Source organism: Salmo salar, chromosome ssa22 (assembly GCF_905237065.1).
Source record: "Salmo salar chromosome ssa22, Ssal_v3.1, whole genome shotgun sequence".
NCBI classification, from domain to species: Eukaryota; Metazoa; Chordata; class Actinopteri; order Salmoniformes; family Salmonidae; genus Salmo; species Salmo salar.
The window spans coordinates 49,640,589-49,658,005 of record NC_059463.1 but is presented as its reverse complement, the minus strand read 5'-3'; the positions used below and the strand labels follow the sequence as shown (position 1 = coordinate 49,658,005).

Below are 17,417 nucleotides of genomic sequence, written 5' to 3'. Positions count from 1 at the left end.
CACACACACACAGTCCCCACACAGACCTTTCGTCCATCCCTTCCTCTTGCCATGTTGCAAATAACACAGACGAATAAAGGTGTGTGTGTTTGGGCCCTAATTTTCACCGTTCTCTTCAAAGCATACACACATAAACCTTCTCCAGCAGGGCCGCACGGAGCCCCTACCCCAGGATGAGAGAAGAACTCTCCATCTAATTTATTATCCCTTATATCACCACTGACCCATGTATATCAGAGACGTGACCCCCCCCCTCCCCACCATTACCTTGGTAACCAGAGTGGCTCGGTATGTGGCCAGGGCTTTCAGGTACTCTTTCTTCGCCGCCTCTGTTTTCCTCTTGTAGCCCTGCGAGAGAGAGACAAACAGCAACAAAGCAGTGGTAAGTGACAAGGTGCTAAGCTAGGCTAAGCATTTTAAATTACATTTTGGTCATTTAGCAGACATACATGAACAAATACTCTAGTATATACTGATATAAATACTATAGTATTCACTGTAGTGTTTTTGCGGACTTTCCTGTAGTATTCACTCTAGTATTTACTGTAGTATACTGTAATATTTACAGTTAACTATAGTATAAATACTGTAGTAAAATAAAACTGTAGTATATACTATATTATACAACGGGTGGGTCTAATCCTAAATGCTGACTGGTTAAAAGCTCATTCCAGCCGGTGTCTATTTCACAAGTTACCACCGGCTAAATCTATGATGTTAAAATGCCTATTTACTCTGTTCCATCTGACTGAGCAATCCACTGTCTCATCAGCCCAGCCAGGTACTTTATAAACTTGATCTCCACTATAAAAAGCATCTGGAAATTATCCCACATTTCTTTTAGACTAACATTTAGTTTTCAACAGCGATTTGTATTGGCTAGCTAGCAAGCAAGGGATACGAACGTTGCCAGCCAGTATGGCAATGGAACATTTAGAACGAACGACTGGGTCGCGTCCATAGATACAGAACAAAAAGACTGAACGACTCAGTCGCTTCTCTAGCAACTGAACCGATAGAACGAACGACCAGCTGGCTTGGGTAGCAACCCTAGAAATTTTATGAATAAATTCATCAAAATAATGTTTTTAATGAAAATTTGTCAATCATTATTTGAATAGGTTGGTAACCCGTTCTACAAAAGTGATAATGCCCTCAAAGACAGTGTTTGGAGGATATATTGACATGGTTTGGCGTCCCTCGGCTTCTTCTTGGGCCTAACAACACCTGTGCCAATATATCCTCCATACACTCCATTCACATTTGAACACACTGTACACAGAGTTTTCTATTGTGTTATTGACTGTACGTTTGTTTACTCCATGTGTAACTCTGTGTTGTTGTTTTTGTCGCACTGCTTTGCTTTATCTTGGCCAGGTCACAGTTGTAAATGAGAACTTGTTCTCAACTGGCCTACCTGGTTAAATAAAGGTGAAATATATATATATATATAATTTTTTAAACGGCTTCTTGGGCATTATCACTTAAGTAATTACTGTAGTGTTTTTGCAGATTAATGTAGTATTTACTATAGTGTTTTTCAGATTAATGTAGTATTTACTGTAGTGTTTTTGCAGATTAATGTAGTATTTACTAGTGTTTTTGCAGATTAATGTAGTATTTACTATAGTGTTTTTGTTTTATTATCTTTGACACGGAGATTTTCTCTTTCAGGAAACCTACTGGAAAAACGCTAAAAGAGCAGATTTTCCATAACCTGTAGATAAGCAAGACTGCACTCTGAACAGATAGTCCAGAGCTTCTATACTATTCTATACTAACACAATATATGGTCTATATTTGGCATATAGGTTTCTAACTTATAGGTGTCACAAATTGGGATATGGGGGAGGGGATGGAAAATGTATATGTAAATGATATGCTCTAGTATTTACTATAGTTAAAAGTGTTTTTGTGGACATTATTGTAGTGTTTACGACAGTTGTTACTATAGTTGTTTTTTCCCCCAGATAATACTGTAGCATTTTCTATACTATTCTAAAGAATACTACACCATTTTATAGTAAGTACTACACATGATTAAGGGATACTACAGTGTGTAGTATATAGTATTCTGCAGTATACTACGGTTTACTATAGAATTCTATAGTAAGCACTGTAGTATTGTATAGTAAAAAGTAGTCTTTTTTTAATGTGGTTAGACTAAAATCACTCTGTTTTCTTGTTGTAGCCCTACGAGAGACAAACAGAAACAAAGCAGTGGTCTGTTTTTTACATTACATTTTCATAATTTAGAAAATACTATTTTTGAGGCTAGGCTAGACATTTTAAATACATTTGTATCATTTAACAGACACTCTTTTTTAAGTACAGGGCTAAAAGCCCTGGGGTCCTGTTCAGGTGGGTGTTACAGAACTTTCAGATAGAAATGTATAATGTAGAACAGAAATTATTGTCTGTCAGGTTGAATGGAGGATTTTGTCTGCAACATTCTTAATGTTTCACCACACTGCATTCAACTCTGGTCCCTATTCCTTCACAACCTAGAAGACACAATATTTGACTGAATGATGCATATAGTACCAATACCATGTGAACCACTGGAAAAAGAAACATCCCATTCAGTTTTGTGTTGGTTTTCCCACAGTGATCGAATATGTCTGAAGAGGATGTGCAGTTGAGGAAGAGAGGGAGGAGTAGAGGGATAACAGGGAGAGACGTGGCATTTAGAGAGAGAGAGAGAGGGGTGTGATGAAATAAAGGTTGAAAACACTATTTGCCACTCTGCATTTCGCTACACCATTTTTGCCTCCATTGAAGCAACACATCGCTAAATTAGAGTTGATGTCCCATCAAAGCATCTAGACAAGACAAAAATTCCAAACAGCATTAGGCAATGGACATCCGCCGAACAAACCTCAAATGATACACGTTCAGAAGGGAAAATCAAGTTAATATAATAGCGTGTCAGTCATGTGGGGATGCCAGCGTTTGCCGAGGCTGAGACTGAGGCCCCCGTTCCTTTTTGATGGTAAGAAAACAAGAGTCCATCCTTAAAATGGATGAAACATCTCTTGCCTACGTCCCAAACGGCACCATATTTACTAAATAGTGCATTACTTTTAAGTACAGTAGTGCACTGTGTAGGGAATAAGTTGGCATTTGGGATGCACATTCCCGCTCTTGGATTCTCTAGGGAGTCCTTCTACAAAATAGACTGCATGAGCAGAGAGAGGATAATTAAAGTTCTCTTCATAGAGTTCTTATAGACAGGTCGTTCTCTGATAGAGATGGGTCAGAATTACCATTAGGCATTCATACGTTGCAAATGCACACAGACAAGCTAGCAACGCACACATGGGTGCGCTCACATCTGAAAGACACAGACACACACGGTGGATAAGGCACACGCTCGCACGCACACATGCACACACACACACACACACACACACACACACACACACACACACACACACACACACACACACACACACACACACACACACACACACACACAAATGCACACTTGCACTGCAGCCTTCTATAGGGGGAGTAAAAAGAGGCTTTTGCCGCAAGAACTGATGTTTATCCTTCCATCTACATCATATATCTGATGTATGATATATGAATCTATTCTCTCCCTCTAATGGCATGAAAGTCAACATAGAGCGAGTGGAGGGAGGAGGAGGGGAGTGACCATATATGGTGATGTGTCATCCTTGTCTGCTTTGTTTCCACGTTACATATATTCATATCGAAATCTGTTAATATATACAAAAACATCTGGACATATATCTTAGTCCTAGAACAAAAAAATGGAACAGACTGTGATGATATTTCTGGGTTGGAAGTTGCAACCTTAGCTCCTCAGTCCTTAAATAATGATAGAGCCGGCACTGCCTATTTAACGAACCCCTAAGTACTCCCAGCAGCTTTCATTTCAAATTCATTTAACACAGCTAATGATTCGTCCGACGACGGATACTTTTAAATAAATTACCATGCCTAAGGATTCTCTAATTATTCCAAAGTGAGTGGATTCATTAGCGATTGAAGCCGTCAGAGGCTGCAGGTCGGGATGAATTAGAAATAACAAAGCTTCAAGGGAGCATATGCCACGGTCGTAATCCTGACACGGGGGGGTGTCCCGCAAGAATTAGCCGGTAATTGTACCTTAATGAAATCTTCTTGTTTGATAACCAGTTAATTATAGGAGACAATAACTCCTGAACCCTTGCTGACACCAACTGAGTGATTACCCCCACAATCTCCCCCATCTTCCCCATGAAGAAGATGGAGAGAGAGACAGAGAAGGGATAGACGGAGGGAGAGACAGAGAAGAGATAGACAGAGGGAGAGACAGAGAAGGGATAGATGAAGGGAGAGACAGAGAAGGGATAGACAGAGAAGAGATAGACGGAGGGAGAGATAGGGAGAGACAGCGAAGAGATAGACGGAGGGAGAGACAGAGAAGAGATAGACAGAGGGAGAGACAGAGAAGGGATAGACGAAGGGAGAGACAGAGAAGGGATAGACTGAGGGAGAGACAGAGAAGGGATAGACGGAGGGAGAGACAGAGAAAGGATAGACGAAGGGAGAGACAGATAAGGGATAGACTGAGGGAGAGAGAGGGAGAGAGAGGGAGAGACAGAGAAGGGATAGACGAAGGGAGAGACAGAGAAGGGATAGACTGAGGGAGAGACAGAGAAGGGATAGACGGAGGGAGAGACAGAGAAAGGATAGACGAAGGGAGAGACAGATAAGGGATAGACTGAGGGAGAGAGAGGGAGAGACAGAGAAGGGATAGCTGAAGGCAGAGACAGAGAAGGGATAGACAGAGGGAGAGATAGGGAGAGACAGAGAAGGGATAGATGGAGGGAGAGAGAGAGAGAGAGAGACAGAGAGGGGATAGACGGAGGGAGAGAGGGAGAGACAGAGAAGGGATAGATGGAGGGAGAGAGAGGGAGAGACAGAGAAGGGATAGACGAAGGGAGGGACAGAGAAAGGATAGACTGAGGGAGAGAGAGGTTGGGGAGGAGGGAGAAGGAGAGGGAGAGAAGGGATAAATGGAGGGAGAGAGGGAGAGACAGAGAAGGGATAGACAGAGGGAGAGATAGGGAGAGACAGAGAAGGGATAGACAGAGGGAGAGATAGAGAGAGACAGAGAAGGGATAGACAGAGGGAGAGAGGGAGAGGTTGGGGAGGAGGGCAGAAGGAGAGGGAGAGACAGAGAAGGGATAGACGGAGGGAGAGAGGGAGAGGTTGGGGAGGAGGGAGAAGGAGAGGGAGAGACAGAGAAGGGATAGACAGAGGGAGAGATAGGGAGAGACAGAGAAGGGATAGACAGAGGGAGAGATAGGGAGAGACAGAGAAGGGATAGACAGAGGGAGAGATAGAGACAGAGAAGGGACAGACAGAGGGAGAGATATGGAGAGGTTGGGGGGAGGAGGGAGAAAGAGAGGGAGAGACAGAGAAGGGATAGACGGAGGGAGAGATATGGAGAGGATGGGGGAGGAGGGAGAAAGAGAGGGAGAGGGGAAAAGAGAGGGGAAATTGAAGGAGGTAGGATGAGGGAGAGGGGAAAGGGAAAGAGAGAGCTAATTGAAGGAGGTAGGGGCGAGGGAGAGGAAAATAGGATGGAAAAAGAGAGGAAGAGGGGGATTGAAGGAGGTAGAGCAATTAAGAAATAGTTAGAAAGAGAGAGACGGAGAAAAAAGAGTGAGAGAGAGATGCAGAAAGGGGAGTAAGAGATATAGAGAGGATTTGGTTCAAAAGCCTGTCTTTTGGCAGAACGACTGTGTTTCTCTCTCTCTTCTGACCTTTCACGGAAGCACACCTACAACACAACAGACTCAATTAAATAAAGCTAAGCACTTCTTTCCCCTTTCTAACTGTTTTTCCTTTATAGCCGTAAAACTGGGGATTGATCTGAATCTGAACAACAAAAACAAGAACATTTTTTTTCTTATTTTGGGAGGGGGCTGGAACACATAGTCACCTTGAGGAATAACAAAGACAAATTGACTGATTGATCTTAGACCACAAAGCAGAGACCTCGGGGGATGAAATACTCTATATGAGAAAATAAAGTTTCCGATGAGGCTACGAACATAAAATACATTAAAAAAGATGCCTCTAATATGCTCAAGCACAACTTGGCCAACAATAAGTCATGCAGTACAAAATAACTAAACGTGAACCGAGCTCACAGAATAACATAGTTTATGATGTTAATAAATCTGATACTCAGTAAGATTCAGTGCTGCTATCTTATCATTTCAATTGGGAATTGCTTGTTTTCTAACACAGGTAATTGGAAACAGAGGACATTAATTTGTTAAAACAAATATGTCTGCGGCAAGGGAATGTGTTTACATTCTAGTTATGCTGGCTCCAGAGGGTCTGTGACATAAAAGTACACCTCATCAGTACTGTACAACTGACAACAGACAAACTCTACAAGAAATAGCAATCATCAGTTTGAAAGGGGAGATTTATTTAATTTATTCAGGAAATACTGAAAATGTCTGTATAGAAATAGGCAGTCTATAGCTCCATTTCTAAGGCCATTCCAATATGGTGGCCAATTTTATTTGATATATTGTTGCTGATGAAAAAGTGTTTTTAATAGAATTTATGGATAGAATTCACTCAGAGGAAGAAGCTCCTCCCTTTTGCATAATCTCTGTATGTGTAATCATGAACTTTGTATCATGATGATCTGTATCATCATCTCAAGTTGATTTGGCCGTTGTGGGCTAAAGAACCTGATTTAACACATGACAGCACAACCCAATTGAGTACAATTAAGTATAGGACAACATATCAAATTATTATTTCAACGGAAGAGTTTCCCTTTAACAGTCTTTTAATTATTTATTTTTTTACAGATAATCCTCCTGTGAAGGACAAATCCCATTCAATGTAATCTTTGTTTGGAGAATAAAATGACATCAGAAAAATAATACAGAGTGTTGAAAGAGCCACGACACCAGAGGGTTAAGAACCCAGCAAACAATAACATTTCAGGAACAGATGTCCTTGAGGCGGATTCAAGGACGAGGCAATTGCTAATCTAGTATTCTCAGCATGATCAAATCACCAGGGCAACAGATATAAATAAAAGTGCAGGAAATGAAGAATTCGCATTCAAGGGTGTCAGGAGCAAAATGAAGATTCATGCTGAAGAGGGCCTGGTGAAGGAGGCAAGAATTAACTGCAAATAAAAGGACACCGGGCCTCCCAATGTCCAGCTGTATAAAGTAGGTTCGGGGAAAAACACACTTACGGTGTGCGATGGCGATGCACTTTGTCATAGAGACAGGTGCTTTTATTTGACACGCAATAGGTCCCTGCCCGAGTGGATATTCTAAAAATAACAGTCTTGTTTTGGACCGACATCATCAGACTATCTCATTTGTTGCTATGGGGCCCAAGTTTCTTAAACTTGACATTGCTGTAACTCTATGGGAAAGAGTATCCACAGTAATTACACTACACTTTCAATGCCATTGTAATTGATGTGTAATAATGAGATCTACATTGAGTATATACTTCATGAATAACATCTCGTTCCTTCATACACGACATGCATCACATAAGCCAGGCATCACATAAGCCAGGCATCACATAAGCCAGGCATCACATAAGCCAGGCATCACATAAGCCAGGCATCACATAAGCCATGTATCACATAAGCCAGGCATCACATAAGCCAGGCATCACGTAAGCCAGGCATCACGTAAGCCATGTATCACATAAGCCAGGCATCAGTAAGCCAGGCACCACATAAGCCAGGCATCACATAAGCCATGCATCACATAAGCCAGGCATCACATAAACCAGGCATCACATAAGCCAGGAATAACATTAGCATATTGAGAGCTTGGGACTATAAGGTCCTATCTGTATTTTTGTCTAAATGTAGTTATTGACATTAGCCTTGTTCTATTTCAATGTTCTCTACCTTCAGAAAGTATTCAGACCCATTGACTTTTTCCACATTTTGCTACGTTACAGCCTTATTCTAAAATGGATTAAATAAAATGTTTTCTTCAGCAATCTACACAAAATACCCGATAATGACAAAGCCAAAACCTTTTTCTTGTTTGCAAATGTATTAAAAATAAAAATCAGAAATACCTTAAATACATAAGTATTCAGACCCTGTGGTATGAGACTCGAAATTGAGCTCAGGTGCATCCTGTTTACATTGATCATCCTTGAGATGAGTCCACCTGTGGTAAATTCAATTGATTGGACCTGATTTGGAAAGGCACACACCTGTCTATATACTGTAGCAGAAATGTTTTGGTACCCTTCCCCGGATCTGTGCCTCGACACAATCCTGTCTTGGGGCTCTACGGACAATTCCTTCGACCTTATGGCTTGGTTTTTGCTCTGACATGCACTGTCAACTGTGGGACCTGCAGCATTTAAGGTACCCAAGAACACAGTGGCCTCCATCATTCTTAAACTGTCTGGGCTAGGGGGCAGTATTTTCACGGCCGGATAAAAAACGTACCCGATTTAAACTGGTTACTACTCTTGCCCAGAAACGAGAATATGCATATAATTAGTAGATTTGGATAGAAAACACTCTAAAGTTTCTAAAACTGTTTGAATGGTGTCTGTGAGTATAACAGAAATCATATGGCAGGCCAAAACCTGAGAAGATTCCATACAGGAAGTGCCCTGTCTGACAATTTGTTCTCCTTCTGTGGCATCTCTATCGAAAATACACCATCTCTGCTATAACGTGACAATTTGTAAGTCGCTCTGGATAAGAGCGTCTGCTAAATGACGTAAATGTAAATGTAAATGTAACATTTTCTAAGGCTTCCATTGGCTCTCAGAAGGCGCCAGAAAGTGGAATGAGATGTCTGCAGTCTCTGGGCGAAGTACAGCAGCTCTGTTTGTTACTGGTCAGCCTGGGAACAATGAGACTGAGAGGCGCGTGCACGTGAATTCTCCATTTTTTTCCTTTCAGCATTTGAATGAATACAACGTCGCCCGGTTGGAATATTATCGCTATTTTACGAGAAATATTGCATAAAAATTGATTTTCAACAGCGGTTGGAATATTTTTTAATTTTTTGTCACGAAATGCGCTAGCGCGTCACCCTTTGGATACTGACCTGAACGCACGAACAAAACGGAGCTATTTGAATATAACTATGGATTATTTGGAACCAAAACAACATTTGTTGTTGAAGTAGAAGTCCTGGGAGTGCATTCTGACGAAGAACAGCAAAGGTAATCCAATTTTTCTTATAGTAATTCTGAGTTTAGTGAGCACCAAACTTGGTGGGTGTCAAATTAGCTAGCCTGTGATGGCCGAGCTATCTACTCAGAATATTAGCTATTTTAAAATCTGACACCGCGATTGCATAAAGGAGTTCTGTATCTATAATTCTTAAAATAATTGTTATGTATTTTGTCAAAGTTTATCATGAGTAATTTAGTAAATTCACCGGAAGTTTGCGGTGGGTATGCTAGTTCTGAACATCACATGCTAATGTAAAAAGTTTTTGATATAAATATGAACTTGATTGAACAAAACATGCATGTATTGTATAACATAATGTCCTAGGAGTGTTATCTGATGAAGATCATCAAAGGTTAGTGCTGCATTTAGCTGTGGTTTTGGTTTTTGTGACATATATGCTTGCTTTGAAAATGGCTGTGTGATTATTAACATAATCTAATGTTTTGCTTTCGCTGTAAAGCCTTTTTGAAATCGGACAATGTGGTTAGATTAATGAGAGTCTTGTCTTTAAAATGGTGTAAAATAGTCATATGTTTGAGAAATTTAAGTTATAGCATTTTTGAGGTATTCGTATTTCGCGCCACACGATTCCACTGGCTGTTGACTAGGTGGGAGGCTGACGTCCCGCTTAGCCCAGACAGGTTAAATGGCAGAAGTTTGGAACCACCAAGACTCTTCAGGGAGCTGACCAAGTACCCGATGGTCACTCTGATAGAGCTCTAGAGTTTCTCTGTGGAGATGGGAGAACCTTCCAGAAGGACAACCATCTCTGCAGCACTCCACCAATCAGGCCTTTATGGTAGAGTGGCCAGATGGAAGCCACTCCTTTGTAAAAGGCACATTACAACAGGCTTAGAGTTTGATAAAAGGCACCTAAATACTCTCAGACCATGAGAAACAAGATTCTCTGGTCTGATGAAACTAAGATTGAATGCAAAGCGTCACGTCTGGAGGAAACCTGACACCATCAACACGGTGAAGCATAGTGGTGGCAGCATCATGCTGTGGGGATGTTTTTCAGCGGCAGGGACTGGGAGACTAGTACTGTGAGATCCTTTATGGAAACCTGGTCCAGAGCGCTCAGACTGGGGCGAAGGTTCACCTTCCAACAGGACAACGACCCTAGGCACACAGCCAAAACAACGCAGGAGTGGCTTCGGGACAAGTCTCTGAATGTCCTTGCGTGGCCCAGCCAGAGCTCAGACTTGAACCCAATCGAACATCTCTGCAACGCTCCTCATCCAACCTGACAGAGCTTGAGAGGATCTGTAGAGAAGAATGGGAGAAACTCCCCAAATACAGGTGCGCCAAGCTTGTAGCCTCGAGCCTGTAATCGCTGCCAAACGTGCTTCAACAAAGTACTGAGTAAAGGGTCTAAATACTTATGTAAATGTGATATTTCAGTTTTGTATTTTTAATAAATTAGCAACAAAACCAATTTAATAAATTTTAGAATAAGGCTGTAACGTAACAAAATGTGGAAAAAGTCAAATGGTCTGAATACTTTCCGAATGCACTGTATTACTCTAAATACCGCAATGCATGTTGTTAAGTTCAAAAGAATACAAGATAAACATTGCTGACACCATTCAAACCAATGAGGGTTCAGAACTTCAAAGCCAATTATCTCAGAATAATATTTTTGCAGATAGAGCTCTCCATATGGTATCTAGTCTTTGGTTGTTTTGTTTCCAACCCTTTTAATCTATGGTGCAATTCGTATGTTGCAATGTTTCACAGAATTCACCATTTATTGGTAAATAAAGGTGCTAAATATTAAAATGAAATGCATGGAAATGATACTGTTGCTGTACCTGTACGTGTTCCACAGTTCAAAGTTCAAATCAAGGAAAATAAGGACATTTTCATGCCATTAAAAACAGACTGCATTGAAACAATCTGGGAGCATTCAGTTCTCCTACAAACCCCTCCCATGGGCTGAAATGGACAGATCCTAATAAATTCGATATTAAGTTGACAGTTCAGCCCGAAATCAAAGTTCATCAGATGTATCAGGCTTAAAAATTGATCTATTAATGAGATCAGTCCATATCCACACCATCAGTAGCATAGATGCAGCTATATGGACGAGGTCTGGAAACATCTGACACATTTTGATTTTGAAGTGAATCATCACTTTAAGGTTGATGTATGTGCTACTATTTGTGACTACAAATGAGATATTGATTTTCTTTGACATGAGCCTTTATTCTGCCTCCCCATCTATGGCTAGAACAAAGATGATTGTCTAAGGTTTGTTGTTGGTTTAACTATTGTTTTCAGTGACTACCGTGTGGATATAACATTTCTTCTCATTGACAGGAGATTCTATGGAGCTCGTGTTCTGACAGACGCGTGAGGTGTTGGCTAGAGATGACTGTGTTTACTGACAACAAGCTACATTGGGATTATTGTAAATACACTGTTTCTTCGATATACTGTAGGCCTCCATGGTTCTGGCTGGAAGAAACACCTGAAGAGAAGGTTGGCCATGTTGTGTACCTTCATGTTGTGTACCTTTATGTTGTGTATCTTTATGTTGTGTACCTTCATGTTGTGTAACTTCATGTTGTGTACCTTCATGTTGTGTACCTTCATGTTGTGTACCTTTATGTTGTGTACCTTTATGTTGTGTACCTTCATGTTGTGTACCTTTATGTTGTGTACCTTCATGTTGTGTACCTTTATGTTGTGTACCTTTACCTTCATGCTGTGTACCTTTATGTTGTGTACCTTTATCTTGTGTACCTTCATGTTGTGTACCTTTATCTTGTGTACCTTCATGTTGTGTACCTTTATCTTGTGTACCTTATGTTGTGTACCTTTATGTTGTGTACCTTCATGTTGTGTACCTTTATGTTGTGTACCTTTATGTTGTGTACCTTTACCTTCATGTTGTGTACCTTTATCTTGTGTACCTTCATGTTGTGTACCTTCATGTTGTGTACCTTCATGTTGTGTACCTTTATGTTGTGTACCTTCATGTTGTGTACCTTTATGTTGTGTACCTTTATCTTGTGTACCTTCATGTTGTGTACCTTTATCTTGTGTACCTTCATGTTGTGTACCTTTATCTTGTGTACCTTCATGTTGTGTACCTTCATGTTGTGTACCTTCATGTTGTGTACCTTCATGTTGTGTACCTTTATGTTGTGTACCTTTATGTTGTGTACCTTCATGTTGTGTACCTTTATGTTGTGTACCTTCATGTTGTGTACCTTCATGTTGTGTACCTTTATGTTGTGTACCTTCATGTTGTGTACCTTTATGTTGTGTACCTTTATGTTGTGTACCTTTATGTTGTGTACCTTCATGTTGTGTACCTTCATGTTGTGTACCTTTATGTTGTGTACCTTTATGTTGTGTACCTTCATGTTGTGTACCTTTATGTTGTGTACCTTTACCTTCATGTTGTGTACCTTTATCTTGTGTACCTTCATGTTGTGTACCTTTATCTTGTGTACCTTCATGTTGTGTACCTTTATCTTGTGTACCTTCATGTTGTGTACCTTTATGTTGTGTACCTTCATGTTGTGTACCTTTATGTTGTGTACCTTTATGTTGTGTACCTTTACCTTCATGTTGTGTACCTTCATGTTGTGTACCTTCATGTTGTGTAACTTCATGTTGTGTACCTTCATGTTGTGTATCTTTATGTTGTGTACCTTCATGTTGTGTACCTTCATGTTGTGTATCTTTATGTTGTGTACCTTCATGTTGTGTACCTTCATGTTGTGTACCTTTATGTTGTGTACCTTTATGTTGTGTACCTTCATGTTGTGTACCTTTACCTTCGTATGTTGTGTACCTTTATCTTGTGTACCTTCATGTTGTGTACCTTTATGTTGTGTACCTTCATGTTGTGTACCTTTATGTTGTGTACCTTTATGTTGTGTACCTTTACCTTCATGTTGTGTACCTTCATGTTGTGTACCTTCATGTTGTGTACCTTTATGTTGTGTACCTTCATGTTGTGTACCTTTATGTTGTGTACCTTCATGTTGTATACCTTCATGTTGTGTACCTTTATCTTGTGTACCTTCATGTTGTGTACCTTTATCTTGTGTACCTTCATGTTGTGTACCTTCATGTTGTGTACCTTTATGTTGTGTACCTTCATGTTGTGTACCTTCATGTTGTGTACCTTTATGTTGTGTACCTTTATGTTGTGTACCTTCATGTTGTGTACCTTTATGTTGTGTATCTTCATGTTGTGTAACTTCATGTTGTGTACCTTCATCTTGTGTACCTTTATGTTGTGTACCTTTATGTTGTGTACCTTCATGTTGTGTACCTTTATGTTGTGTACCTTTATGTTGTGTACCTTTATGTTGTGTACCTTTACCTTCATGTTGTGTACCTTTATGTTGTGTACCTTTATCTTGTGTACCTTCATGTTGTGTACCTTTATCTTGTGTACCTTCATGTTGTGTACCTTTATCTTGTGTACCTTCATGTTGTGTACCTTTATGTTGTGTACCTTCATGTTGTGTACCTTTATGTTGTGTACCTTTATGTTGTGTACCTTTACCTTCATGTTGTGTACCTTCATGTTGTGTACCTTCATGTTGTGTACCTTTATGTTGTGTACCTTCATGTTGTGTACCTTTATGTTGTGTACCTTCATGTTGTATACCTTCATGTTGTGTACCTTTATCTTGTGTACCTTCATGTTGTGTACCTTTATCTTGTGTACCTTCATGTTGTGTACCTTCATGTTGTATACCTTCATGTTGTGTACCTTTATCTTGTGTACCTTCATGTTGTGTACCTTTATCTTGTGTACCTTCATGTTGTGTACCTTCATGTTGTGTACCTTTATGTTGTGTATCTTCATGTTGTGTAACTTCATGTTGTGTACCTTAGTACCTTCATCTTGTGTACCTTTATGTTGTGTACCTTTATCTTGTGTACCTTCATGTTGTGTACCTTTATCTTGTGTACCTTCATGTTGTGTACCTTTATGTTGTGTACCTTTACCTTCATGTTGTGTACCTTTATCTTGTGTACCTTTATGTTGTGTACCTTTATGTTGTGTACCTTTATGTTGTGTACCTTTACCTTCATGTTGTGTACCTTCATGTTGTGTACCTTTATGTTGTGTACCTTTATGTTGTGTACCTTTATGTTGTGTACCTTTATGTTGTGTACCTTCATGTTGTGTACCTTTATGTTGTGTACCTTCATGTTGTATACCTTCATGTTGTGTACCTTTATCTTGTGTAACTTCATGTTGTGTACCTTCATGTTGTGTACCTTCATGTTGTGTACCTTTATCTTGTCTACCTTTATCTTGTGTACCTTTATGTTGTGTTTGACTGATCTAATATATATATATATATATATATATAGTCATGGCCAAAAGTTTTGAGAATGACACAAATATTAATTTGCTCCTTCAGTGTCTTTAGATATTTTTGTCAGATGTTACTATGGAATACTGAAGTATAATTACAAGCATTTCATGTGTCAAAGGCTTTTATTGACAATTACATGAAGTTGATGCAAAGAGTCAATATTTGCAGTGTTGACCCTTCTTTTTCAAGACCTCTGCAATCCGCCCTGGCATGCTGTCAATTAACTTCTGGGCCACATCCTGACTGATGGCAGCCCATTCTTGCATAATCAATGCTTGGAGTTTGTCAGAATTTGTGGGTTTTTGTTTGTCCACCCGGCTCTTGTGGATTGACCACAAGCTCTCAATGGGATTAAGGTCTGGGGAGTTTCCTGGCCATGGACCTAAAATATTGATGTTTTGTTCCCCGAGCCACTTAGTTATCACTTTTGCCTTATGGCAATGTGGTCCATCATGCTGGAAAAGGCATTGCTCATCACCAAACTGTTCCTGGATGGTTGGGAGAAGATTCTCTCGGAGGATGTGTTGGTACCATTCTTTATTCATGGCTGTGTTCTTAGGCAAAATTGTGAGTGAGCCCACTCCCTTGGCTGAGAAGCAACCCCACACATGAATGGTCTCAGGATGCTTTACTGTCGGCATGACACAGGACTGATGGTAGCACTCACCTTGTCTTCTCCGGACAAGCTTTTTTCTGGATGCCCCAAACAATCATAAAGGGGATTCATCAGAGAAAATGACTTTACCCCAGTCCTCAGCAGTCCAATCCCTGTACCTTTTGCAGAATATCAGTTTGTCCCTGATGTTTTCCTGGAGAGAAGTGGCTTCTTTGCTGCCCTTCTTGACACCAGGCCATCCTCCAAAGGTCTTTGCCTCACTGTGCGTGCAGATGCACTCACACCTGTCTGCTGCCCTTCCTGAGGAAGCTCTGTACTGGTGGTGCCCTGATCCCGCAGCTGAATCAACTTTAGGAGACGGTCCTGGCGCTTGCAGGACTTTCTTGGGTGCCCTGAAGCCTTCTTCACAACAATTGAACCGCTCTCCTTGAAGTTCTTGATGATCCGATAAATGGTTGATTTAGGTGCAATCTTACTGGCAGCAATATCCTTGCCTGTGAAGCCCTTTTTGTGCAACGTAATGATGACGGCACGTGCTTCCTTGCAGATAACCATGATTGACAGAGGAAGAACAATGATTCCAAGCACCACCCTCCTTTTGAAGCTTCCAGTCTGTTATTCGAACTCAATCAGCATGACAGAGTGATCTCCAGCCTTGTCCTCGTCAACACTCACACCTGTGTTAACGAGATAATCACTGACATGATGTCAGCTGGTCCTCTTGTGGCAGGGCTGAAATGCAGTGGAAATGTTTTTGGGGGATTCAGGTCATTTGCATGGCAAAGAGGGACTTTGCAATTAATTGCAATTCATCTGATCACTCTTCATAACATTCTGGAGTATATGCAAATTGCCATCATACAAACTGAGGCTGCAGACTTTGTGAAAATGAATGTGTCATTCTCAAAACTTTTGGCCACAACTGTATATATATATATATATATATATATATATATATATATATATATATATATGTTTGTCAAAGTGTTATGGCGTTAAAGTTCATGTTATTATATCAGGAATGCAATTATGTCATTAAGAGCTGCAAAACTTTATCCACTCTGTCACGTCCTGACCAGTATAAGGGTTATTTGTTATTGTAGTTTGGTCAGGACGTGGCAGAGGGTATTTGTTTTATGTGGTTCGGGGTGGTGGTTTATTTAGTAGGGCGTTTGATTTATTATTTCCGGGTTTTTGGGTAATGTTCTATGTTTGTATTTCTATGTGGTCTCTGGTCTTTTGCCTTTCTATGTCTGGTTTATTGGGGTTGGACTCTCAATTGGAGGCAGGTGTTTTCTCGTTGCCTCTGATTGGGAGTCCTATATATGGGTATGTGTTTGGTTTAGTGTTTGTGGGAGATTGTTTATGTTTTGCTGAGTGTGCCTGACAAGACTGTTTTGTTGTTCGCGAGTTCTTCGTTTTTTTTGTTATTTTGGTGTTCACTTTATTTTCAAATAAATTCAAGATGAGCATCCACATTCCTGCTCCATTTTGGTCCTCCATTCCCGACGACAACCGTTACACACTCATTTCGGAGTGTGTGGGTGTGTGTGTTCAGTGTGTGTGTGTATAAACGTGTATGTATTTGTGTGTGTACCTGTTTTGCCTCCTCCCCCAGGCTGTCCCACATGGAGGCCACGATCTTGGACACGTCCCCGAAGGTGGCGTTGGGGTTGGAGCTCTTGATGGCTGCCTGGGTGTCCCTGAAGAAGAGCGCGTAGGCTGACACGGGCTTCGACGGCTCGTTGGGGTCCTTTTTCTTCTTCTTCTTCTGCGGTTTGGTCTTGGGCTTCATCATCTCTGAGGAAGGCCGCTTCTCGCCCGTCATCTGGAAGAAGATTTTTTAAAAACGATGCATTTGTATCTCCTGTCTTTATGTTTGAAGACTGAACAAGAAGACAACTGCTCACTCACAGAGAATTATACTGTATGACACGGGTAAGAAACGCAGAAAACTTCAACTGTTCCCTTTCGACAGTGCTCTCCACAATGGTAGGCTATGATTATGTACATTCTCCTCTCTACTACCTGAGGAGAGCAACAGAACACAGTGACAAGACGCTCCCCACTCCTCTTACTTCACACCTCAGTGCACAGCTCCTTCCGTTGGTAACATTTCACTGGCTCACGTAGACAAATGAACATGGTCAGTGTGCCAACTCATCCGTGTCAATGCCCACCAGACAGCTCAAACAAGCTTACATCAAGAGATGAG

General features: G+C 40.7%; 1 protein-coding gene across 6 annotated transcripts in view; it reads right to left on the bottom strand.

Moving 5' to 3' along the window:
- LOC106583657 (TOX high mobility group box family member 2) overlaps nt 1-17,417 on the bottom strand; it is a 232,898-nt gene that overhangs the window by 19,208 nt on the left and 196,273 nt on the right. For all 6 annotated transcript variants that reach the window (XM_045705771.1, XM_045705769.1, XM_045705770.1 and 3 more), the window contains 2 exons: nt 16,800-17,030; nt 268-348 (listed from right to left, as the gene is read on the bottom strand). In XM_045705771.1, coding sequence (XP_045561727.1) covers nt 268-348; nt 16,800-17,030 — 312 coding nt within the window. The remainder of the gene's footprint in view (nt 1-267; nt 349-16,799; nt 17,031-17,417) is intronic.